The sequence below is a fragment of the Penicillium macrosclerotiorum genome (genome assembly GCF_028827735.1).
Source record: "Penicillium macrosclerotiorum strain IBT 26536 chromosome Unknown utg000007l_segment0_segment0, whole genome shotgun sequence".
In the NCBI taxonomy this organism is placed as follows: domain Eukaryota; kingdom Fungi; phylum Ascomycota; class Eurotiomycetes; order Eurotiales; family Aspergillaceae; genus Penicillium; species Penicillium macrosclerotiorum.
In genome coordinates, this window is record NW_026643086.1 from 2965268 (window position 1) to 2991552 (window position 26285).

A 26285-nucleotide genomic window follows, 5' to 3' on the forward strand; every position below is an offset into this window, starting at 1 on the left:
CCGCCTCTTTCCCCTCGCCCGGGCCGCTTCCCGGTTTTCGATCAGATTAAGTCCTTGTAGATCCGTGGTTTTGTGGCCTGGACCTCTTGAGTGGTGCCAGCGTCGGACTGAACTCGATATTCTGGTCCGTAAATCCCATGGGAAATACGTAGCAAGAATGAGAAATATCTTCTTTACAAAATAAAAGGACCACTATTTCCGCCAACGCTGCGGGGAAACATCCTTCGGCCATTTGAGGCCCGGCGATAGATACACCCCTCGAGGCGCCAGCGAACTACCGGCGCAGGCTATCTTGACATGCGTGTTGAAAAGATTTTGGGCTTGAGCGAATGTCAAAAGAGCCATGGAGAGCAAAGCGGCGGCGAACCAGGCCGGAGCGGGTGGACTGCTGTAACTATAGAAATTTGGAAAGCTCCGCAGAACCCATTGATCGATCTATACATTCTGAACCTCGCAAGAGCAAGTCTGATAGACCGCCCGGACCCTCTATACTGCGCTGCTCGCTATTCGAAATACGTCCCCGGAGCCCCTTCGACCTCTGCGGGGTTCGGGCACCAAACCCCCCTGGTTCTATTTGACGCCGTAAGCTGACCCGGACTCTCAAACTAGAGAACGAGAGGGCGTCCACAGGACGATCGAGAGTGCTTTCGGACCAATAAACCCCTGGTCACCCTTAGCTCTGCTGCAGCGCCATATTCCTCGCCTCGCCAATCCTTCCCACACGATGCAATGCCTATCACTTTGTAAAGAGACGCTCAGCTCCACTTGGGCTGGGTAAATAGGGACGGTCTCCCCGCATTTGCCCTCGTCCTGCTCAAGCAACTTCCGATTCCTGCATGGTTGAAACGTGGATGTAAAGGGTAGTATTCTTTTATCGATGGATCCAATAGAACCCGGAGGTATAGCAGATTTCCATTGCCAACAGGCGCCTACATTGAATCACACGTTGATGGGCTCACAGCCTCCCTCTCACAACCGGATCCGCCGAGCGAGGCCCTCGACTCGGCCGCCGAGCAAGACCAGCCTTCCGACGGTTGGAAGCAAGAATTACAGCAGGCGATTGAAGAGGGCGATAATGTGGAGGCGGTCGAGAAGCTCCTAGAGAATGAAGGAGCCTTAGAGACGCGCTTCAAGCACCAATTCCCGCCCGATAACTATTTCGAAGAGGGAGTCACACCCTTAATGCTCGCCGCCGGACTCGGGCGCGAAAAGATCGTGGATCTCTTGCTCGATCGAGGTGCGAACGTTTTCGCAGAGACAATCCAGGAAACATGCTGTCCTTATTTCGCCGCAGCCCAGGAGGACCGCCTGGCGATCGTCCAGAAATTGCTGGATCGAGAGGTGGATATCAGCTATCGAAACGTCAACGGACATAATGCAGTGCATGTTGCAGCCTATGGCGACAGCATGGAAGTAATGAAATTTCTTCTCGAGAAGGAGCCCGGGCTCTGTGAGGTTAAGGATAATATTGGTCGTACCCCGTTGGTCCTTGCGGCCGAATACAGTCAGCGCGCTGTAGAGATGCTGCTGGATGAGCCAAATTTTGCGAATATCGAGGCAAGAGCTGACAATGGAGAAACTGCACTGAGCGCAGCGGTCCGGTCGCCGAACGTGGAGATGGTCGAGTGTCTTCTCAATCGGGGCGCGTTATGGTCATTGACGGAGAGCAAAAGGACTATCTTACACCTCGCCGCATACGCAGGCCAAGAGAAGATCACGCAGCTTCTTCTCGAGAGGCTATCTCAAGAGCCGTATGAGCAGCAGAGGAAAACATTTGCAGCGCAGGATGAGTGGGGGGATACAGCGTTGGGTGATGCCGCGGCCCAAGGTCATCTACTGATCATCTTGGACTTTCTGAGAACAAAGGTTTATTTGCCCACGTCAGTCGACACGGATGAAATCCATTTTTCAAACGAATCGGAGGTCTATTTTGTTGAACGTGAAATTATGGCCTCGTTAAGAAATCGTGTGCCCAAGGATCCGGTCGAAGACACGAGTCCAAGCCCGGATGCTGAACCTACTAAGGACGCTCATGATTGGGGACCCTTTGCTATTCCGGAGAACGTGCATGCCGTCTTATTTTGGGCAACCTTGAATGGCAGAAGTGGCATCATTGAGCTATGCGTGGAGCACTTGCCCGGTCCGGTTGAATTGAAGGTCGAAAATGCTACCTGGGCACATGCCGCTGCACTTGGTGGACATACAAGCATCATGCAGCAGATCCTGGCGCATGATACTCGAGAAGTCCGAAAACTAGAAACAGATAACAACGGAATGAGCTCTTTACATCTCGCAGCAAAACATAAACACATTGATCTAGTGCGATTCCTGATCGACTGGTTAAGCAAGATGGACGTGACAGAGCAAAGCAATAACGAGTTTGGACCTGCAATTCCGGCCCCTCAAGAACCTCAGGCTATGGCACCTACTACGATGATGATAGATACCATTGTAGATGCCATTCTTCAAGTCACCAACCACGGCGACACACCGATCTCTCTTGCGGCTACTGGGAGCACTGGAACCCACCGGGATATTGAGGCTTTCCTGTGGAAGACATTGACCGACTGCATAAACAAAAAACCAGACTCGAAGTTCTTCGAGCTTCCCTTGAAACCGGAAGCAAGGCGAGCCCTCGAGTTAGCCGCTCAATTCGAGCAACCTAGAGAAGAAACCTATTTGGAGCAATTTTTACGGAAGGTAGAATCCTGCCCAACAAATGACTGGTTTGGCAAGAGCACGAAGGACTATAATGTTCTAAAGTTGGCTGTATACCTCGAACTTCCAACTGTGGTTTGGTGGCTTCTTTCTAATGGAGGCTATCGGAGCGAAAATGACCTCAAGATGGGGAAGGATATCCTAAAGCTATCACCTTCCTCGCCGAAGGAGATGAAATCCGCCAAAGATATTATTCATGTTCTTCTTACAGATCCTCCTCCAATTTCAGAGCGACGGCCACGGAGAGATGATCATCATCAGCCCACATTTCAATTCCGCCGTGAAATGTTCCAAACCCCGGCAGGAAAACAGGAACTGAATTCTTACCCAGAGGGGACGGTGCTAGATCTCTACCATGATGAACATCAGGTCACTTTTCACTTCAAACATCGTCTTCTATCTGACCTCATATATGAAACTGGACCCAACAAAATCATGAGCCACAGTCAGTTCCGTGACTTCTCATCGCTCAAAAAGCAGCTAGAGGAACTTTGTTTAGTCCAAACGGAAAGCCAGCCACCAGACACTGCTCCAAAGGCGGATGAAGACGGCCACGAGAAGCTCAAAGATTCCCCTGAAAATTCTAATAAAAAGGTCAAAAAGGGTCGGGATGAGCAGAAATTGCCGGATCTCAGATGGGTTCATCTTCCCGTAAACAATGTGGGTAGCTTCCTTAGATCACTTGGTGATTGATCCGTGGCTGACTGAGATATCTGTAATGATAGATGCGCTTGGTAGAGGTATTGCCCTTTTACTTCCGCTTTTAGCAGTCGATGCTGAGACACATTAGGAACTCATGATCCGACTTTCAATCGAAAAAGATCTCACGAATAAAGAGCATCGGCCGTTAGCTCGCTTCGTACAGAAAAGCTGGACTGAGCTATTTGCCGGGGGAGAGAAGTTTTACATGAAACCACAATGCCTGGTAGGTTGGAACACGAGGACTCAGACTTTTTGTGGCGCCTTTCAACAGACACTGATAAAATCGAATCAGCGTGACGAACCATCGGCGGAACCCGGCGATCAAACCTACACGGGCAATAAAGTCAGGAAAGTAACGACCGAGACTGACCAGCAGGGCAAAGGAAATGAGCCATCTGCTCCAAATCAAAACCAAGAGTCGGGAGTTGAGGAAAGAGTTGCTCTATATGTGCGTTCCCTCTCAAACTTATTTCAATTTTTTCTAATCACTGGTATCTCCATTAGATGCCCTATATATTCTGGAGAAAATGGACGGAAAATAAAAATGGCAACAGTGATGCAGAGCCATTGCCAACGCCGAATGTACAAGATGGTCGAAGAAGGAGAATTGTCCATGGCTTCATGACCCTCGATCAATACGGATACGCGTCTCTCAAGAAGACAGATGACAGAGATTCTGACCAAGCGCTGTGGAAATATATTGAGAGGCTAGAGAAAGAAGAAAAACAAAGAACTCAAGGCACACTTCGCAGAAGATCGACACAAAACAAACATACGCCAATAAAGCCAGCCCTGGGATTTGGACTGCTATCTCAGAAGAAAGAGGCCCTTGTGACAACTACCCCAGTGGAGCATCTATCAGAAAGGCCGTCGCAAGCCTCGCAACCTACTGTTGAGTCTATCAAGGAGCCCATTAGCCGACAGATTCTTATAGTGAATCAGCTATGGCTTTGGATTGTCGACGGAAGTAAGTTTTGCTGCGGACTGTCCATTAGTCTATAGGATCATCACTGATTGATGCTTGCTTCTTTGAACAGAGACTATCATTACCAGCACAACGAGAGAACCAGCAGAAGTTGAAAATAGTTTCTTCCAACGAGTCTTGACGGCTCTTCAGATGCAAGAAAAGAATTCATCAGTTTCAACTCAGTATATGCTGGATTTGATTCTCAACACAGCCATCGGTCTTTTCAATAAGAGGGACATAAAAGTTGTCAACACCAGAAAATCGCCCCTAGATGTATATCGAGAGTCGATTCAGAATGTGGTAAGTGGGATCTTTGTGTTAGAAGTGCTTGAGCAAAGCTGAAACGATGAAAGCGTAACCTGGAATCAAATCGGTTCAAAGAATTTATGCGATCACTGGACAATAATTCACCGACACAAGATGAGAATGTGGTGGCATCTACTAGCTTTGAGGAAAGCAAGAAAATCAGAACGCTCGCCGGTAATGTCCGTGGGCAGTTAGGAAAGATCAAGCAGTGGTTCAAACGCCAAAAACCCAAGAGTCAGTCCATACCAGATAATCCTTATGGTAACATTGCTCCGGAGGCAGAGCTTCTTCAAGAAACCAAGGACATCTGTGACGAACTCGGCATGCTGAAAAGCCTTGTTGAGGACCAACAAGTTGTCTGGCAGCAGGCTGCTAGTCCCGAAAGCAATACACACGCTCTTTTGGCTTACGAGAAGCCGGCTGATATCAAAGCCGAGATCGAGGAAATGATCATTGAGGCCGAGTCCGTTAAGAAGTCCATTGATACGTTATTGGACTTGAAACAAAAGCAAGCCAATATCATCGAAGCAAAATCTGCCCGACAGCAGAGCGAAGAAACTGCAAAACAAAGCGACACAATCATGGTGTTCACAGTCGTGACCATCCTCTTTGTGAGTGCCTTTACCATGTCTCAAATCTCCGTCTCTAGAAGGACCATTATTGACCCTGGATTATTTGACTACAGCTCCCGGCCTCCTTCTTGACCAGCTTGTTTGCGTTGGACGTTTCCGATTTTCCCCACGATGGAGATAACCTCAGATATCAAGGGTGGTGGATATTTCCCATCATATGTAAGGTTTTTGATTTCCGCGGAGTGAGCGAGTCGCTAACTATCCCACTCTCTGCTCTACTGAAGTTGGAACTTCTATTCCTGTTTCCGCAATCTTGGTGGTCATCGCTTTTAATATGACTTGGGTGAAAGCCTTTTGGAACAAAACAACCAAAAACACACAGGCTGAATCCAACGGTCTCCCAGTAGCAAGAACAACAAGAAGCTCTTGACGGACATGGCTCTTGGTAATTGATTTGGACTAATCGAAACATGATCCACAGAGGATCTTCAAGTTAGCCAGTTCACCCCGCTCACGGAGGACAGAAATTGTACAATGTATACCGTTCAATAACAGTGGGTGTTTTTTACTCTTGGAGTAGCAAGACGTAGTTTATTGTGTATAGTAACATAATCTGACTATGATTTTGTCTCCTTAGCTCAAACCCGTAATTGTGCAGGAAAAAAAAAAAAAAAAAAAAAAACTCCAAATCCCCTCTTAGACATTACCAGCAATACTATGAAGTCCAACCTTCCTCCAGATCCAGACACGCATCGAATATCGTTCTTAACACCATCTACACGGCCCATCGTCAACACCCACCCATAGGTATACATACATCTATACGTTAAAGATCGCAAGCGCCAAGGCCCGCCAAGCCAAACGCCTCCCCGCCTATGCGGGAAAAACCGAAGCCCCCTTAACGATGCAGACGCCCCGACGCCCGAACTCGAGCCCCAACGGGATGAGAACCACCCGACTTCTCAAGTGACCGGTACGCTTACGACGAAACTACGAAATGACGACTAATTTCGCCTACCGTCCAAGATAAGAAGAGAGACCGAAAGCAAAAAAAAAATCCCCAAAAAGGAAAATGAAGAACAACCGAAAAAAAGCAACTAAACATCCACAAAGAGCCACCTGAATACAGTAGAGTCCGAGTCTAGTTCTCCTACAGCTTACTCGGTACGTACTGTGAGTGAATCACGCCCATGACGCCCCTGATCGACACGGGGCGTAAACCCGGCCAGCCGGGGGGGGGGGGGGGAGGGGGGGGCCTCGCGATCCGCGCAAAGCCCACGGACCGGGCCTCGGGCACCTATCACCGACGCGTTTAGCCGAATCTCCACGGGTTGAAATTTTTTTCGGGGTGATGTGCACGGGATGGTTGCGATGCCTCTATACCTCTCTAGGGACTCGTTACCGAGTGTAGTCAGAGGTGAGAGGGGGGGGGGGGGGGGCAGGATCTAGGATTGGCAATGAGAGGGCGGGGACTAGGACGAGGACGAGGATAAGGATATGCACGATCGCTAGGAATTGCTGGGTGGGGAAAAAGGTGGGAAAAGAAAGGGGGAGGGCAGCGGTGGGCGAGGCCTCGTGTGGGTTCTATGTCTGGGTTGACGTGGATGACATGGTAACGGTCGCTGATGACACAGAGAGCGTGGGTGATTTGCGTTTGCTAGTGTCAGTAGTACTTTTTAGCCTCCAGTACGGGAGGACAGTACATAGCGAGGGGTGGGAAGGACAGTTGTGGCCGGTGGGCACGTCCCATATGCAACGATGAGTCCCCCTCGTCATCAACCAACACTCAAGGCAAGCACGGATTGGCCAGACCGGATAGATCGGGACACCAGGGGGGAGGAAGAGAGACGGGGGGAGGGAGATGATTTGCGAGCTAGCCATAAGTCAAATCAAGCTGCCGACGAGGAGCTCCGCTGGCGCAGAACGGGGAAACTTCCGATCTTGGGCATCTTGTCGCCTAACATGAACCCACCGAAGTCCGTCCGACGGACAGGCAAGACGAGCACGAAAGGGAGCAAGAGGCTCCACGGGTCCGTGGGGGAAAGCAGGAGATTCACCGGTTCGTGGGTTGAAGAGGGGATGATTTTCGTGATTTTCATTCCTTTGAGCGTTAGTTCTGCATGGAGTTGCGGAGAGCTCATTTTAATTAATTTAGGCGGCACGTCTGATAGGGTGCGCATGGGACGGTCGGTGCGACGGAGTCTCGTGCTGGCGTCGGAGGCTCCAGGTTCCCAGCCAGCAATGAGCACCCATCTTATGTCCTGCGTGCTGCGTCCTGCATGCTGTATCCTGTGTGCTGTAGGCTATGAGCTGTGTGCGCTTTGAGAGGGGTCAGGGGAGGGGGAAGAAGCGCAGTGGATTGATCGAGCATCCCGGGATCCAGTTGGCGTGGATGGACTCGGAATTAAGCCCGCGTTTGGTTTGGGAGTCGCTAGCACGAACGGCACAGAAAAATCGGAGTTTGCGACGGAGCGGGAAATAAACGAGACAAGCTTGGGGCTCCATTTCCGCGGTGCTGATCGTCGAGGGGCGAGTCGAGGCTCAAGGGGGGGTCGCGGTCGAGCGTCTGCGGCTCCTTCGATTGGCGGTGACTAATGCGCTTTCGTTGAGACTCGGAGCAGCCTCGGGGGTTCCGCAAAACCCGCCAGGGTCTCTCTAAGCCCCGACCTTCAATTCGAAGTCTATTGAGATTACTGGGCGGACAGCTGAGAGAGCTGAGTGGAAACGAGGGACCCTCGGCGAGAACTCTATGCTCGGTCGAGTAAAAGGTGCGAAAAGTACAGTCGGCTCGTGCCGCGGAAACGCGGATACTCAGAGAAGCACGGGAAGTCACTAGCTTTCGGTGAAGGCGTCCACAATTGCTGCACAAGACCAGACCGGGAGTTGCAAAGCCCGGAAGGGCATCGAACGCCATGACGGGCGACCTTCTCCGCTCTCCCGTCCTCCGTTCTCCACGATTTGGAATTATAGCTCTCAACCGTGGAAATGGGCGATCAGCCGAACCGTGGTTCGCCGTACAGGCGAGGGAACCGCCTATCAGACGGGCACTCGGACCGGAGCGCGATAGGCAGCGAGATCTGGGTCGTGCGTCAACCTCTGGGTCGGCAAAGGCATCGCGTAGAGAAGTGAGAACTGTAAACCCCGTCGCGGTGGGCCGACAGGGTGGAGGCTCCGAAAAAGGTAAATTAGTTGTTGGAAGCGAAGCACGAGGCACAAAGGCAATACGGACCAGATACGACCAAAGAGAGAGAGAGAGAGAGAGAGAGAGCCGGAAATCAGGATGAGAATATAATATGTTCACGCATAACTTTAAATAACCAGTTTATATACAACGAAGGTAATGGGTATTCGTATATCGAGAGCGGGACAAGCGAGTGTGAGAGAGATAGAGAGAAGGGGGTATACAGCAGCGAGAAAAAGAGAAACCCAGATCCAACAACACAGGAGACGCATCGAAATCATCAAATCATCGAAAAAAAAAAAACACCGTTAACCCAAACACCCGCAGAAAAGGCAAATGAAAACCCAAATCCAAACCAAGAGAGATCTAATATCCTCACCACACTCCTCTAAGGTACAAATCCAATCCCAAATTTAACCAAATCAGAACAATGAACGGGAGCTGGTCCCTTTGCAATGGGTGTTTTTCTTTCCTGGTCTAGAGGGCTGGGTGGAGCCCCCTGCCCGGAAGCGGAGCGTCTCCACTGCAGTCGCTCCACGGTCGCGCCTCACGACGCTTGGGACCGGTGTTCTCCGAGTTCCCCGACCTGCGCATGGCAGGGGCGCGATGGTGCTTGCTGCCATCTCAAGGAGGCACCGGGTGCGAAGGGGAGGTTGCGGGTATCTGGGACGCCACCCGTACTTCGCGTTGTGCGGTTGTCTTTTTTTGTCATATTTTTATTTTTTCGTTTCGGGTGGAGAGTTGGATAGTTGCGTGGTTGCGAGCCCAGGCCCCAGACGGGGATCTCGCGCGGGAGAAGTAGGAGGGGCGGGTTGTGCTCGGTGGGGGAGGTCGCGGCCATGCCGCTTCGCGACCCCATCAGAGACAGAGAGGAGACAGTCAAAAAAGTCATTTAGGCGTGCCCGGGTTTCGGTTTCGTGGATCGTCTCCTAATCGAGGCCAATCACTTGTCCCCTGTTCACATCGTCCACTGCTTCCAGGTCATCGGCTGCGGCTGAAAGTGGGCCAGCGAGTGCACCTGGTCATCATACGGTAGGCAGTCGGCGCTGGACCAGGAGGGAGATGGGTAGTGGCACTGCACGGGCGGCTGGATCATGCTGTCCTCCAATGAGATGGGGACCAGGTGCGTTGGCGGCATTCCCGCGTCGACATCCCATCGAAGCGGCGAAGCCATCTGGAGCGGGGAGGAAGTCATGTCGTTCTTCAGGATGTTCTTGGGGTATTGATCAATAACGGAAACGGAAGCAGAGGAGATGGAGGAGCTGGAGTGAGGAGGCAGCGAGTAGGTGGCATCCGACAAGGGTGAGGGGCAGGTCTCAGCGGGGGAAGAGTAGAAAGGGCTGTCGTCGGCGGTCTCAGGCAAGTGGTTTTGGAAGAGGTTCGCAGATGCGCGTGGCTGCAAAGGCAGATCCATGCCGTTCCACATCAACGAGCAGTCGTTGGCCAAATCCGGATGTACGCCCGGAGCCACGAGAGAGCCGATGGACATGGAGTGTGACTGTTGCGCATCGGCAGCCAACATGCTTCCGCCGTCCATCGACATGCAGCGCGGGATAACAGCAGAGTTAACAACGGGTGGGGAGGTTTGGGGCGTCCATTGGGCGTGATCCGGCTGTGACTCGAGTTCGCTATTCCCATGATTAGCATGTGGTGAGGGGGGAGAGAGGGGAAAGGGTGCAATGCAAGTCGCATCTCACTTACTGTCTCTCCATGTGGCGCGCAAGTAGATCAGGTCGGTGGAAAGCCTTCTTGCAACCCGTCTGGGTGCAGCGATAGGAGGCTTCGGGGTTGTGGTTCAATTCATGACGTCTCCGGTGCTCGGCGCGAGTGAAGACCTAGATGGTGATTCTTCGTCAGTAGGCGTTCATTGCGCGCAAGGCCGCAAGGCCGAGGAGCGCATCTTACCTTGTTGCATCCGGGAAACTCGCAGGCGTGCACGCGCTTGCCTTTCTTCGCCTTGCTGATGCGGTGTGTGGTGGGAGTATAGGTGATGGGGAGCGGGATCTCCGCCTGAGGACTGCGGCTCATAGTACTCTTGCGGCCAACCATGGTGGATGATTGAGCAAAATGCGGTTCAGGAGAAGGAGAGGCTGAGGTCGCAGGAGTATTGAACACGGGCACGAGGTGGTTAGAATATAGAGATGTGTTGGAAGTTATGTTGCGCTCCGTGGAGGATCCTCGGGTCATCCTTGTGGAGTGGAGGAAGAGAAGAGGGGGGGAATATCAGACAAGTTATATAGTATGTGAAGTGGATGTTATAAGTATAATTGATGAGGAGGAAGACCGGTTGGACGAGCGGTTGAGAGGAAGGATTCTGAAACTGAAACTGCAGAAGAGGTGAAGAAGAGCGGAGGAGGGTGGACTGATATAGAGGCACGATGGCACTAGCAAGGCTGTCCCTACAGATCTCCCGGCGGATTATTAGACTTCCCAAAGGGAGTGGACAAATGGGCCTGGGAAAATCGAAAATGGAAAATCACGAAATTCATTTTCTCTTTTTTCTCGATTTTTTAATTTTATTCGAGAAAAAAAATAATAATAAAATAACTGGGAAAATAAAACCAAAATCACGAAAATCACACCCCAAAATCCCAAGCAGAAAATCCCGGTTAAGTCTGGCGGGGTTCCAAAAATACCCATAATTAGCCTCTACCCGCCCAACCTTAGATCAGGAAAAGTCCAAGCACGGGCGTGGAGGCGATGATCGCTCGGGATGATCAAGCATAAGCCCAGTCCTAAAATTACCACGTTGTCAGAGGCGGTTAGTCCGGCCCCGAGGCGGACTACAGCACGGGTATAGTCTCCCTCCGCCCCCCCTCCCCCCTTCCCAAGAGCCCTGGTGCGGCTGAGGCGTGCAGGGGAATGCCCCCATGGTTTTCCACCCCCAACACTGACAAGCTCTAGAGAGTGAACTAGTTCTGCGATGGTGGTTGAGCTTTTCTTGTGTCTATGCGATCGCATCAAGTATCCATAGGTAGTGAGTAGTAGTATTAGTAGTTTAGTATTATATCAATTATTATATTATTTCTCATATTATAATTTTCTGGTAGCTGCGGAGTCGCTCATGACTCGTCAATTGCCTTCTACGGATTTCCGGATTCCGTGCCTGAACTATGCGTATTATTCATAACAATAGGGAGTTTTGATGAGGCAGACTGGACCACGAGGGGCCCGTCGCAACGGCTCAAGAAACGCCGATCCGTGGACAAAGTCATTTCACAGCCAAACCGGGGGTCTAGCCAGCGGGGGGAGGGAGGGAGACGGGGAACCAGCAATGCCCCCGACCAAGTCTCGAGGGTGGGACGGACCTTGGAGGAACGGACGATAGAGGATAGGAGGAGAGAGGTGGTGGTCAGGGCTAATGAGACTAATTGGGACTAAATGCTTAGTGTATTTAGTATCCGGAACGGTGCAAATTGTAAGCTAAGTGTTGGTTCGGCGCACGGCGTGACTGGTCCGGGGGTCTCGCTACCGATGCGCCGGGATGCAGTGGGTGTCTCGTTCGCTGGCAATGGTGTCGTATGTGTCTCGCGGCGTATGTTTTCTTTTTTTTTTCTTTTCGGGCGTATATGTTCGATAGAAAGCATAAGCAAGAAGATGAAGAGGAGGGTCAGGAAGGGGGCTATCGGTCATTGCAGCCAACATCTACATCAACATCATGTCATGGGTGGAGAAGGGCTGTGAGGTTCTACGATCCCCGATCGAGGCCGAACTCCAGATTCTCTTCCAAATCCCGGACCATGAGCTTTCAAAGGCGAGTCCAAGCTCCCACGGAACACAACGGGTTTGCCCCACCGTGCGGCCCCGGTGGGGAATTCGCCCAAGAGTGCATGGACGGGGTATGAATTCAGAGAACAAAGAGGAGGAAAAGGAATAGCAATGCAGAGATAAACAAGTAAAAAGAAGAGAGAGGGGTGCATGTATGTGACTTGTTCTTCTAGAGTATTACTCTGGCTGCCCCATTGTCTATGTTCTGTGCTTCCCAAAGAGACCTCCAGGATCGCACTAGAAGCCAAATCAGGCCAACTGGACGCCCCGAGGCGATGATAATTGGCTCCCGCGGCCATGGACCCGCCCGTGTAACGATGCCTGTATGCCTGGTGTCCCTGAGGCTGATGGCCTCATACTCCCATACCGCTGCCGTCAGAACCCTGGTCTCTCTTGGCCTCTGTCATTCCGTAGAATGCCCCTACTTTCGGTCTGGTCGTTGTACTTCTGAATTCTAACTCTATCCTTGGCCTTCCACACGCGACCCATGGAACGGCTCAGTAAAAGAACTGGATTTGATATCGTCCGTGGGAACTCCTCGGATCTTCCGAGCGGTGGATCCCCCGATCGCTAAGTTCGAGTCGAGCCCATGGGCTCTCATCAACATGGGCAGTTGGCAATTGGGGAGACCGTGAAAACAACTGGGTCAGCCTAGTGGGTCCCGTGAAATGCGCCTTACATAGGAGGCCCTGCCGGACAGGGAGTTCACCGGTTTGTTTCAGCATGCCGATCCTTTACTAGATAGGGTGAATGAACACTGCCAGCCATCATAGTCCAGTCCCGATCCAGTATAGATGCTGTCCCTCTGTTCCCCCTTCCCCACCCTCCTCCCCCCCCCCAAGTCTCCCCCCGAGTTTTTCTAACGTCACTAGGAACTGGATCACCGCTAACGAGCAAAATGCCTTGTCGGGAAATTAAGTGCGGTTGAGCCTTGAGGAGACTGGGACCACTCTATCCTCCATCTTGTACTCCATCCATCTTCACAGGATGTGCTGAAAATAGAACTCTTCATGATGAATCTGCACCCTGAGTATTTTGCACCATGCGGCCACAAACCCTGAAGCCCGTATCGGCCCTGGAAGTCGACGCTCGGTTCATCGTTTGCGCCCGACACCGACCCTGACTAAGGGCCCTCCGCATCCCGTCCCCCGCGTGGCAAAGGCAAACATTGATAGACTCTATACAATTCTCCCATGACCTCGTGAGCTTCCATTTAGCTATGAGTACTATCACTGGATCATCATCGCCCCTCTCCCGCGTGGCAATCCGGCCCGAAGGGGCAAAGTCAGATCAATCCTCCTTGCTTATGGGCAAGGAGGCGGGCCAGGAGGTGGTGAGTTAAATTTGGAAACAATTCTGAAACGCCAGGCGTGATTCACGTCTCAAGGCTTTCTGGAAGGATTTTACGCTGGAATGTGAGCGAGGTTGCACAATAGCGTGCATGCCATATGCCTCAGCCGCGACCACGCGGGAAGCCCACGCGAGGACCCAAAAAAGCCAAGAGAAGGGAGGGGGGGCCATTGTGAATGTAAGCTGCACCTATGCAGGGGCAATATTCAATGGGCAATGGATTACGTCTCCTCTGGACTACATCACACTCAATGACATATGAGAGCATATCTGTTAGTCCCATGTTAGCAGGCTTTGTGGGCTGTCGGTCGATGAGCTGACAGGGAGCAAGACGAACGAGCAAATCAGACGCTGCCCTGCCATGGCCAAACTTGGTCATCCATGTCGAATACTGCACTCCATATAGATATTATTACTCGAACAGGGGAGAAGGGGGGTGGGTGAGCATTGAATAATGCCTAAATTGTTGTTCTGTTTTTTTTTGCTTTTTATTTCTTGCATTCTTCCTGTTCATGCAATTGAGATTTTTCCTTTTTTTGGATTCTGAATTTCTACATTCCTGCATTCCTGCACGTTCCATTCATCTGAACTACATGGAGCCACCAAAAAAGCGCCAAGCCTGCTGCCGATACTCCCGCCAGCTTCTAAGTATATCGCGACGTAGGATCCATGACCAACACCTTCGGCGCTATCACTCCCCAAATTGAGTCCCGAGTAAGCGGGAAGCTAGTTCACTATCAGTCCAACAGTTTGATTAACCCAGCATGATCGCCCCATCTAGTTGGGGATGACACGGCCGGGAGCATGAACGCGATCCTCTTCCTCCCGCACACAGCCATGCCCAGTTTAGATCAGAGCAAGGGGGTGGGAGGGGGTGTGAGGCTGTTTGATCGGCCCTACTATTTCTGCTCCCTCCTCCCACCCCCCTGGGCTAGGCTTGGTTGCTGGTACGACTCTGGCACCCACTAGCTTCGTCCGGAGTAGCTCTCACTCCATCTCGCGTGGCAGGAGTGATTGACCGGAAAAATCACCGTGCTCCCAATCTCCACTCTGTGATCCCAAGCTAGCCTGCATCGAGGCTTAGCGGCACTTAACCTGCTTTTCCCAGTTGGGGAAACCAGTTGCTCCCTAGTTCGGTTAGCGTGTCGAGCTGGCGCTCCTGTAGCCCAGGTGCTCCAGCGTAAATTAATGAATCCCTGACTCGCCAGGACGCTAGATTTTGTTTAGTTCCCCTGCGACGGTAATCTTACTTGCCCCGGGGGCAGTGGTTCGCGCCAGTTCCTTCGCCTACCAGGCCACCGGCTCTCACGTGGTAATGGGTTACTCAAGCTCGTTCTTTTGCCCCTTTTCGGATTCGCAAAGGAACCAGGGTGCGGATCATGACGATGCCCAGGCGAGAAGGGGAGCAGTAGTATGTCCCTGGAATCCCTACGAGCCAGGGATGGTGCATTTCTCTGCTGTCTCTGGCGATCGACATATCCCGTCCAAAGAAGAAGAAATTTGTATGGCCGTTGACAATAGAGAATAGTAAGAAAGGCCGGCAGCAGGCGGTAGGGGGAGGAGGGGGGCGGTCGGATTCGGGTTGTAACTCACAACTCGCGATGCGACTGCCCCCCTCGTCGCGACCTTGACTCCATCGGTGGTAATGAGCTCTCGTCGAGTGGCTGATAGTGCATCGATGGACTCCTCTTGTCGTTAGGCTTGCGGTCGACGCCGTACCTTCCTCCCATTTGAACCCAGTGGGCCCCTCTTCTCGGGGGACTTCCATCTCGCCCCATCATTCGTCTCTTTCGCATGTGGTCGGAGATATCTTGTCTGACAAGTCTGACGCTTCGATAACCGTTGTCGCCCTATCCGGCTTGAAGAAACGTAAGTGCTGACCTTGGCCATGAAGGTGAAGACTGGTGGCCCATCCCGTGGGTCATAGTCATAGCCCCCCTGGTGGCTCTGCACAAGGGCCGAATCCGACCCGAGCCAGCGAGTCATGATGCGCGATCCAATGTTGGTTCTTTTTTTAGGGCCTATCGGGCGATCTCCGGGGAGACGGGTTAATCGTCCCAAACAGGGAGGGCAGTCAATACTGCACCTCTCCATCATCGACGGGGTCACGTTTGGAGACGGGCAAGGCAGTCTGGCTGAACTGCGCACAGCCCATCCCCACCTCCACTAAGCACCTAAGTTGATGACAGGCCTGACGCTTACGGACCTTGCAGATAGTCGTCGAATGATCGCATAGGAAACGCAACTGAATCAATACCTCACGATGAGTCAATTGTCCAATTCAACTATTACGATAGCTATTTTTTTTTTCGCAAATTGGTGGTCGACCCATGGCCCCCCGATCACGAGAGGATATACTCCGTTCTCCGTATCCGTTCTCCGTTCTCCGTACGGAGTCCTCTGGACTCTTTTCCAGCGCGATAGACTCGGTTCCAACGGGTCGGTAAAAGTAAATGAAAACGCGATCAACACTCCGAATTCTCCTGTGTGAGCCCATGACTCTAATCCCCAACGAGCTTAGCGGGCTCTCGCAAGCACTGGCAAATCGCGCATCGCAATTCCACCTAGCGACTCCACTACGAGGCTCTGGTAACTTTGGGTGACTTGGTGACGGGGGTCTCGCCCTTGCGACGAGTCCACCCCCGGCCGATCGGTGAACTGTCCGTCTTGCGTCTACTCCTGGACAGAGCTGGGTGTCGGAGAGCCTGGGTGGATCCTAGCGCGAGCTGTACTAGAATTTCCGCCGCACCTGAGCCCGGTGGAATGGCCCATTCCTTCATTTCTCGCACTCGCTCCTCTTTCCCACCGGGACGGAGTGCTCGCTTTCGGTACACCAATGGATGAGATGAGATGGATCGCTCCATGGTGGAGAGGGAGCTCATCTCCAGGGCTTAGGTCTGACTGAGTGTTTATTCACGGGAGAGCGACGGGCCAAAACTTCTTCACGGCTGCAAAGAACAATAGCCATCTTACATCAGCTCCTCCCCTCCTGTACCTGTGGCGGTGGATAGCGACAAATATGGAAATCATGTTGGTGTTGACCTACCCCCATCGCACCTTGTGTCTTGCCTGAACGGCCCGTCCATGCAGCTGTCCCCTCTCCCCTCGTTCATTCCCGATCGACACTTCCCCTTTCGGCCCCTCCCTGAGGCCGCGATGATTATCGGCTTCTCTCCATGATCCTTCTTCTGAGCCAAGAAGGGAACTGTTTGGCGACTGCTTACTGCGAATCTCGTGCACTAATTTCTCTAGTTCTCCCCAGTATCCCCCCTGTTTAATGTAGCGCTGTTCAGACTATGGCAGCCTCATCCCGACTGTCGGGTTTTTTAGTTAGTCTAATGCTCTCCCAAAACAGTAGCTGTACATTTTCCCGATCTGGGATCGCATCTTCATTTCCTGTTCTCATCCATTGCCTTTCAGCCGGCCATGCGAGCCGCCCCCTGGAGCGAGAAAAAAAAAAAAAAAACCTCTCAACGCTCATGTGCGGGTGAAATCCTGAAATCCCTCAGATGAGGCCCCATTGTACTGCGATGTCTAGTGGGTGCGTCGGGGAGGACGAGCCGGGTGTCCACTCTCACAGGTTCACCAGGCTCTGGATTGGACGAGCCGGCACAAGATATTACGCCCCAGCAAATCAAATCTACACCCGCAGAGCCGTCCTCTATCCGCCATCCATACTTCTCGAGCTCGACTCGACACACAACCAGCTAGATGCACCCTGGCTCATTGGGACTGCAGAACGGCTTCTCTCATGGGCTAATCCTTTCAGCTGCACCTGAACGGCCATCTAATGCGCCGGGACGCACCGGCAATATGGCCTCCTAGGCTTGTACTGTAACCTTTAATCCTTCGTAACTCTAATTCAGCCTGCGACGGTCGCTCGTTGGGTCGACGGAGCCCCCCCCCCTTCCCAGGCCCGGACCGTTGGACATGGTTCGACTATACTCATCCGGCCGAAATTAGGGGACCACCGACTCAAACCGGATCAAGATAGAGCGCAAAAAAAACAGGGAATGGAAGTGGAAATGCAAATAGAAATGAAAATAGAAATGAAAAGAACGGATTAAAAAAAAAATAAAAGTCTAAACTCGAAGTGAAATCAAAATAGTCGAATTTCGCCTCAGAAGCAGAATCGCCCAAAGGGGTAATCAAATTGCTACAAAGGCCGGGTCACCAAGAAAAGACCGTTAAGCGCCTCAGCCTCATGACTTAACCCGTTTTTTCTGGTCACTTAACTCGATATCCTTGTTGGGGGCCGTACATATGCCGCATCGGGTTAGAGGTGCGAACCTGCGAGCCCCACTTCCAAAGCGGGGCGGGGCTGGCGGTTATGAGGTTATCCCGGGGAGTCGTGATTCGTTCCCTCGTGTACAGTGGAGGGCTACTCATACTGTCCTGCCACGGTCACCTTGATGTCGGTTCGGCTCTCGTCAATTTTCGGGGAGAACCCCACCAACATGGCACATGGCACTACAGTGCCTCGCCAGTCTTGGATGTGCGCACTACGGGACGGTCCATTTCGTGCTCGGACAGGCCCGGGAGCCCCATGGGCCAAGCATCAGGAAGGGGCTGATCGATCTGCATACCCCCGTGGCCAATCGGGAGAACATGATCGTCGCCGGGTGTCAGTGCTGGGGGGAAAGGACGCGGGCTGGACGCTGGTCCGAGGGATTTTAGGTCCTCACTGCAGGAGCCTGCAGAGAAGCCCTAAGACCCGGTCAGTCTACATACGCCGCTGCTCACGGGATTTCCCCCTAGTCCTGGATGGCTCTCACTAGGCGATCGACAGAATATTACCCGGATATGGCATCGGCCCCAACACATCTGGTTCGTCGCAGGAATTCTCCGGGACTTGTACAATGCTATGGATGGAGTACAGGCAAAAATACATGTACGTCCCGAACTATATGTATATCCGGGACATGTATACCACGAAAATATATATCACCTAACATGCAGCCAACAGCCATTCGAGCAGCTGCGTATATCCAATCATTCATACTTTTCCCATCACCAACATAATCTCTCTTCGCTCATTTCTCTTCTGTGATCTATGATTTGTCCATCTGTAGCAGGGGGAGTCATCAAAACAACCTCCTCAGCTGTCCCCCTTTCCATTCTTCGCAGTGCTTACCTAGCTAGTCCGTCGGCATTTCACCGACCAGGCCACCCATCCGCAATATTGAACTACAACTGCAGAACCAAGAACTACCATATGCACCCCGTACTACATCCCTCATCGGGAACTAAGAACCCCCTGATACCATTCCCAGTTTCTGATATCCAGATGCACATCGGTCTGGCGTCCCACGCCTCGCTTTTCAGCACGCCAGATCGCGGATCCAGCTCTCGCCAGGCGGGGAAGAAAGGCGGGCGGGCCCCCTTCGAGGGGGGGGGGGAGAAGGGGGGCAACAGTTGCCTCCATTCCAGTTTAATTTGCCTGGATATGCCGGATCTGAGTAATAATACATTTGATTCCGAACGTTGGCTCCAAGTTGGAATTGAGGGGGGATACATGAAGGGGGTGTTTCAGATTTCAGATGGTGGACAGGGATTGCTAATCAGGCCATGTGGCTGTTCGGCATGGCAAGGCAGACTTCGGGAGTCTGCGTTGAGTGTGTTGCTCGCCCCGAATCGCCCTAGACCATGTACAGAATACGCGCGGGCCAATCGTGACCGGGGGATGTGCGAAGGCGATTGGGGAGAAGCCTTTCTCGTTCACCAGCGCGCGCCCCCCGCCGCAGATCCCCAGTGATGTCCCTTCGATCCGATCGAGTCCGAGCCTATCGCGGTGTGTTAGTGTTGGGCGTTGGTGTTGTTTGTTTGTTCTATTTCTGACCTATCTACGGAGTACCGCAGTTGTGAATAGATTTCTAATTTGGGACGATGGCCGTGCCTCACAAGCGCCCGTATTCCCTGTTGGGGAAGGCTGTTTCTACTTTGAGCACTCAATCCATCATTTCTTACTTGCCGCCGGGCTAACATGCCAACATTGAATCCGGGGTTTTTAGTGGGACAATATAGATAGAGACCGGGGGGAGGGCAGGGTACAAGGGGACAAGGGGCATAGAAAGGGACGAATACTATCGCATCGTCGACGGCCATATTATCAACAAAGTCAAACAACGTTGCATTGTAGATTGTAGTGGGTGCCTGATTTTCTGGTTTCTCGTAAAGAAGTCTCGGCGAAGGATTGACCGCCGGCCGAGTTCTTTCCAGTGGTCTTCTCCTGTCGATGCTTCATACTCGGCACTATCGTCTGGTCGCCCAGCCCCTTCCCAATATCAGTACACGCCGCACACTACGTAGTGTGTAGACTAAGAGCCATTAATTTCCCTCGAGCCACAACGGCTCCTTAGAATGCAGATCCCTGTACAACCATGTGGTCGAAGGATCCGGAATGCATCGCTGGGAAGGAGGGCTAGGCGAAAAGACGCAAATGAACCACGAGCATAGCCAGGATAAGTAAAATTAGCAACCAGTAGCCCAAGCCTCATGATCCCGAACCAGGGGAAAAGGAGTGAGATGATCCCGCTAATTTGACCACATTCGGCCGCAGTGCATGCAGTGCAACCAGCGCCCAAAACGGAAGGGGAAGGGGGCGCCCGCTACTGCAGATACGCCGGGCTAAGACCCTGGCTGGGCAACTGTTCTCCGTAGGACGCGCGACAAGGATTGTGATCCTGGACCGCTTGTTTCACCTCTCTTACACGTGGACTTGGTGCACTGTCGGTGCGGCTTTTGCGGGCTTAGGGCGCATGAGCTTGCTTTTTGCTTCTTATTTCTCGTCTTATTATAGTCTTCCTTCCCCCCTTCCCCCCCCTCCCCTTTCGGGGCACTCTCTTCTTTGGGGATGCTGCATCTCCATGCATGCCCTTGGGGGCTTGTCTTGTTCTTTTTTACTTTTCTCCCCGCGTGGAGGCTATTTCTTGCTAGGCCGTGAAGGAGTAGTTGCCCTTGGCTGGCTTTTGTGGGGAGTTCTGGTTTCTGCATTAGGTATAGAGGAGATGAGAGAGAGAGAGCACGCGAAGAAAAGAAGTCCGAATCGAACGCCCATCCAGCCACAAATGTTGATCGAGTGTTTCGACTTATTTTTGGTCTCTGCTTATCTTCAACGTTGGGTAGATGTTGGTGATAACATCTGGGATGGTAATCCGTTCGCCAATATCAACTTGAATAGGCAAGTCAGCAAATCTGAGGATGCCGAATCTGGATAAGGTTGTGAGCATGGAGTATCGACGGAGTATAGAGTACACAGGGGGAGTATGGAGTGCAGATGGGTGCGATGCGACCATTCGGGCCCGAAGATGCCCGAGCACATCGCCCGTCTCTATAACGGACAGAACGGACGAATGGACTCCGTCGTCCGTGGCGGGTTCCAGTGGTCAGGAACCTTCATTTCAGTCGGACTACGTGGCCGGCATTGCAGGTGGGATCTAGGGGATCTATTGGATATCCGCTCCCGACGGTCTTCCAGCCCTTCAGCTCTTCAGCCCACTCGACCACAGAGCCCTACAAAACGGACTCCATCTGGCCCTCTCCACCAACACTCGTAATCTCGCACAATTGCCTGTCCTTGATTTTAACCGACTTTGATCGACTGTCGACCCAGGGCTCGGCTCCAGCACCGCTCCACTTGCGGATCGGCATTCGGAGAGATTGGGGGAGGGGAAGGGGCTCCTCGTTCGTCTAACTTGATCGGGAGATGGTATTCATAGCCTTGATAGGACTGTCTCTCGCTAGCATGCCAATCATGTTCTCCGGTAGGCGACTCCATCAGCCACATGGCATGGAGCGTAGATCAGCCCCGACCAAGCGTTCTTCATTCGGTCGGGGAGCGAGCCTTATGGATACTCAACTCGGACTTAACTCCGGAGTACTCCTTACGGAGTACTGTAACTATTAGGTGACTACGTATAGTTCGCTAAATAACTAGTCAACCAATTATTTAGATGTGATTACCGATGCGAGCCCCCGCAATAGGGCTGTAAAGCGGTCAGAATGACAGCCTGGTGTCTTCCTGCGCTGTCGATGGAGTAGGATCCATAATGTTCAAGTTTGCAAGTCGTCAAGATTGGCTGGAAATAATTCGCGCTGAAAATGGAAGGCTCTACTGCACCTAACGAGCCGAAATTATGTACGGAGTCCTGTGGACTGCTGCATACAGTGTGTTGGTTGCCGACCATTAATTAACTAGAATTGACTCGATTTTCGTGTTCTCTTTCGCTTTCACCTCGAGGCCATGCAAAATGAAGGGGGGAAATGTTAACTTTGTCAACTACTTTCGTCAGCTTGTTGACCACGGCCAACACCAGTCATACCCATGTCCAGTGTATCTGCATGGCTTCATTCAATCGACTGATAGACCAACCAAACCTAACAACCAACACTGTTGGCAGTGGATAAGTCCCTCTATCCCACGAATCAGCCCTCGTTCTCCCCCTCCTCCACCCCCCAGAGAATGCCACAATTCAATGCATGAAAGCGCTGCCCCTCCTTTTCAAGCCTGGACGTGGGTTTGTCCCCCTCATGCCCTCCTTTCTCCCCCCAATCTGTAAGCCTTTACCCTCTAACTGGATGATCCCCACCCGCACAATGACATCATGCCCCTGGTTCGAATCCAGCGTTGGCAGCGCCATGCCCGTTGGCGCTGTTGGTTCGAGAACACACGGTGATTCGCGGCGGTGTCCTGCAAGCTCGTTGGATCATGTTTCAGATCCAGTAGGAGAATTTCCGTCCCTATGCGTATCTACTGGTCGGGTCGCCGACGCAGCTCTGCATCTTCTCGTCAATTTCTCGCTCGCGGTTTTTCCGCTGAGGTAGAATATCTTCCACGCGAATCCGAATAGCGCAGCCCGCCTGCTGCAGGCCGCCTTAATTCCAACCGAGATCACGGCCCCGTCCAGTCTACAGTGGGTTGGTGGTGGCAATCAGACCTGCCTGGGATAGCGTCCCCCGAATGTAGTCGTTCCGCGGAACAGAAGATCCAGCTGTGAGCGCCGCTTTTGTCCCTTCGTGGCCAAGTAGAGTGATGGTGACAGGGGGCTCGGGACCAATAGGCTACTTCATGGGTCGCTTGGTTGCGTGTCTCGAGCCGGGAAGTGGCCCCGCCGGGGCCTTGGGATCGACTGTCCGATTATGGGGAAATGGCGTGGATGTGGATAGGGGCTGAGCGCAAACGACATGAAGCTTCGGAGGACACAGAAAGAAAGAAAGAAAGAAAGAAAGAGAGGCCCGAATGAGGAGAGCTATCTCCGTCCCCGGCTCATCGTCTTGCATCCAGGTACAGCAGCTAGAGAGCTCGAGGACATGCCTCCAACGGTGATCGTACTGTACGCGGCTCGGTCGCCGATGTGCACGATCCAGTCTTCGCTCCAAACACGGCGATTGCCCACTCTCCCCAGGAGTGTTCGGACCGAGATCTCCGCCGGTCTAGGATTACCTATTTTGTTGAAGTGTCATGTTCTCCACTTCGCGATGTTGGATGTTGGGTCCGGTGTTTGTCTACCCGCCGTTGGTTTGGGTGGCAATTATTTTTCCAGGAAGGGGATCGCGGAGCAAATCATCGATAGGTCTCATCCAGTTATTCTGGCCATGACCTCAGCGGCTTCATGCTGTCAAGAGAGAATGGGAAAGGGGGGATACTTGCTACATATCGTCGCATACAATAACTGATATCATGGGATCAAAGGAGACCCCAGCGTGGTGGAAATTTGCGGCCCGAGGATTCGACGAGCAACCCGTTCTGTGCTCTCGCGGATTTGTTGAGAGAAGCCAATGGCTGCGGAAGTGCGGTGAACTAGACGAGCAACGGACGGTTTTCCGAATTAGGTGAATGTAAAAAACGATACCCCTGTCACTTCGGCTCTCACAGCTGATCTCTCATTAGAGATTGACTCACTACTCCGTGTTGTGTTCTATGATGCCTCATAGTGGGAGATATAGATTTTGCTCCATGTTAGTTATAGACTCGCTGTAGTACGTCTTTGCTAGCTTGTCGTGTTGCTACTGTCATATCTATATCTCAAAGATCAAAAATCGAAAGACGGTTGTCATATCTCATAACTGTTCAATGTTTCGTTCGAAGATGTCCTTTGACATGGGTGTCTGTTGCTCGCCTGGGTAGAGTGTGTCTTCGAAGGCACGATGAAACCCATTTTCTTCTTCAAAATTCCTTTCTGAAATCATTTCTCTTGAGCGAAGATGATTCGGCGAAGATTGGATTCCAATCGGAACGCCTGGATGTCTCTACGGGCACCAATCTCCAAAACAGCCGTGCACTATTGACTATTGATACTAAGCTAAGATCATATTGAATCATGGAGGTTGTCAGAGATCGAAGACAAAAAAAAATGAGCGGCTATCCTTTCAACAACAATATTCGCCTCAGCTGTTCACATCGGATGATTGTTCTAACGTATAGCAACAATATTTCGAACGCAGATACGCCCAATACTGCAAAGGCATCCAGGATTGGAATACTGTAACAGCATGCACATGATTGTTTGAAGTCTTACATGGAGAATCTGCTCACTTGAAATATAGTCTTTGATCATTGTATAGAAGAATAAGATCCTATACAGACGTCTGCGTATCCCCCCTCCCAAAACACACACACACCAAATTCAACCTGTACACTAGCATCTGTACTATCTCAATGTAGCAAGCCGGTCTAGGATGATCCGCAAGGATTTTTAATAGTCATCGGGTGACACTCAGTGTTGAATACAAAGTCATCCAGGCTGACCACATCTGGCTCGGTGAAGGTGAGATAGAGATACTTGAGCACCTCCGCGAAGTAGAAGCTGAAGGAAGTAAATTAGTATCCTATGTTCATCCCAATAATTTCAAATTGAGAAGGAGCTTACCTAGACACATAGTTGACCAGTTCGCCACCATATGGCGCATTGACATCTGAGATTTCAGTATAGGGCACCGAAGCCGAGCGGGTCGTGTTGAGGGCCTGGAAAGTCTCCCAGTTATAGTCTTGCCATCGAGTATCTCCAGTAATTCGCCATGCGTAGAAAACACTCTCCAAAGGCTCGGGATATGAGCGGTAAGAGGGGTCCTCGATGAAGTATCCGTTTTTCGCGGCCTCGGCGCGGTAGGTTGCATTCTTGTTGTAGGCGTTGTTGTAGGCGAGGTTATTGGAGTTGTACCACGCGATAGCTATGATTAATGATTAGTATTGTAAGCTCTAGATTCTTGTGAGTGCTTCCGAGGCTAGGGAAGAGCTTACTGGATGGACCTAGCTTCGTAAGTGTTGTGTTGTACAGCCAGTGGCAGCTATCAGTCACCTGCATGCCCAGCTCTGTGATATCGGGACGGTCGAGGTATTTGCCTCCGAGAAGCAGATTGCCACCGGCAAAGCATGCCTAAATATTATTTGTTAACTTTACTTCAAAGCAGCATATCTGGAGATTGAGGGAACAAACATAGTCATCCATTGACCACATAATGTTGCCATCGGTGTCCAGCTGAGACAGGAAGGTCAGTTCAGGTCGGTGATATGGGTGCAAGGCAATATTCTGGATGCTGGACTCGGCCGTGGTTACCCAGAAATCCCGGAGGTTTGGACTCATGGAATCGCCACGATCGTAAACGTATGTCTTGATCAAGTACTGAGAAATCGTCAACCGCCGTGCCAGAAATCATTGTGAGGTATGATAAAACCACTCTTCATACTCACCTCAATGAAGCTATCAACGCCCGCTTCCCAGCCGCCGTCAAATGTAATGAATTCTCCCGTATCTGTATTCAGCTCGGTGCCGACAAGACCAGGGAAGGCGGGTGCCGGACTAGGCTTGATCAAGTACTTTTCGGCTTTTTGAGCCTATGATAGTCATGCATGAGCATAAAATATCAAAAACGAGTCGGGGTATATTACACTTTGACGGAACGATTCATCGCCTGTCAGATCCGACAGGCGGTAGTACTCCAGGATCATAGTTCCTGCTTGAGCTGTATTGGTACTGTTGTAGGTAGTGCCGTTGACAGTTGTTGTGCTTCGGACCAATTCGCCAGTCGAGAAGTTGAGATTTGCCACAGGGAGACCAGTAATTGTGTCAAATACTGGGCTGATTGCTGTAGCCAGAGATTTGGCTTGAGAGAGCAGCGCTTCGACAAGATCATCATCGTATGGATTTGGGAATTTGCCACTCTTAATCAAATCATACGCACTCAATAGTCTATTCATGGTTAGCAGGTAAATAGCCACCTGATGTTTGGGAAAAGAGAAGAATGACTTGCCCGCCAAGATAGCGAATGTTAACGTCAAAGAAGTCGACCAAGTAAGCAGATTTGCTATGTATAGTTAGCAATCGGTTTCGGTTGGTTCATCGGCAGACAACTATGAACAGGCTTACGTGAAATCAACAGAAGCAATGTGCTTTAGCTGCTTCTCGACAATATCGGTCAAGCCCATGATAATGGCCGTGTCAATACCGTCGACCACAGTCGCACCCCAGCCAAATAAGTCATTGGTGCCTTCGTGGGTGATGGGCAGCAAGTCATCGTCAGGAAACGCATATTTTGCATACTGGTTCCATTCACGAGCATACGCCTGCTTCACAGATTCTGCACGGTGGTCATTCTTTCCAGTTCCCTTTGGAAAATCATACTGGACCTTGTTGCAGGTTTGATCGGATCGACGCGAAGGCATAGCAGCCGCGCTACCGAGCACCGCTAGAGTCAGCAGCGTATGGGGGATACTGCGAACCAT

General features: G+C 51.7%; 5 protein-coding genes across 5 annotated transcripts; 2 read left to right on the top strand and 3 right to left on the bottom strand.

The window, feature by feature from the left end:
- Positions 1-297: 297 nt before the first annotated feature.
- On the top strand, positions 298-5397 carry N7462_007910 (ankyrin repeat domain-containing protein; the record flags this gene model as incomplete). The annotated part of the gene is made up of 8 exons (XM_057079628.1): positions 298-545; positions 783-853; positions 926-3378; positions 3509-3643; positions 3713-3868; positions 3925-4387; positions 4458-4687; positions 4741-5397. 8 exons carry the CDS (start codon positions 298-300, stop codon positions 5395-5397), a joined length of 4413 nt encoding a protein of 1470 aa, XP_056932298.1.
- Positions 5398-9404: 4007 nt separating this feature from the next.
- On the bottom strand, positions 9405-10633 carry N7462_007911 (uncharacterized protein; the record flags this gene model as incomplete). The annotated part of the gene is made up of 3 exons (XM_057079629.1): positions 9405-10074; positions 10148-10281; positions 10352-10633. The coding sequence occupies 3 exons, from the start codon at positions 10631-10633 to the stop codon at positions 9405-9407; spliced, it is 1086 nt and encodes a 361-aa protein (XP_056932299.1).
- Positions 10634-12104: 1471 nt separating this feature from the next.
- On the top strand, positions 12105-12323 carry N7462_007912 (uncharacterized protein; the record flags this gene model as incomplete). The annotated part of the gene is made up of 1 exon (XM_057079630.1): positions 12105-12323. The coding sequence occupies one exon, from the start codon at positions 12105-12107 to the stop codon at positions 12321-12323; it is 219 nt and encodes a 72-aa protein (XP_056932300.1).
- Positions 12324-16140: 3817 nt separating this feature from the next.
- N7462_007913 (uncharacterized protein) lies at positions 16141-16428 on the bottom strand (the record flags this gene model as incomplete). The annotated part of the gene is made up of 1 exon (XM_057079631.1): positions 16141-16428. The coding sequence occupies one exon, from the start codon at positions 16426-16428 to the stop codon at positions 16141-16143; it is 288 nt and encodes a 95-aa protein (XP_056932301.1).
- Positions 16429-24236: 7808 nt separating this feature from the next.
- On the bottom strand, positions 24237-26285 carry N7462_007914 (glycoside hydrolase family 47 protein; the record flags this gene model as incomplete). The annotated part of the gene is made up of 7 exons (XM_057079632.1): positions 24237-24369; positions 24433-24733; positions 24804-24939; positions 25000-25185; positions 25254-25397; positions 25452-25752; positions 25930-26285. 7 exons carry the CDS (start codon positions 26283-26285, stop codon positions 24237-24239), a joined length of 1557 nt encoding a protein of 518 aa, XP_056932302.1.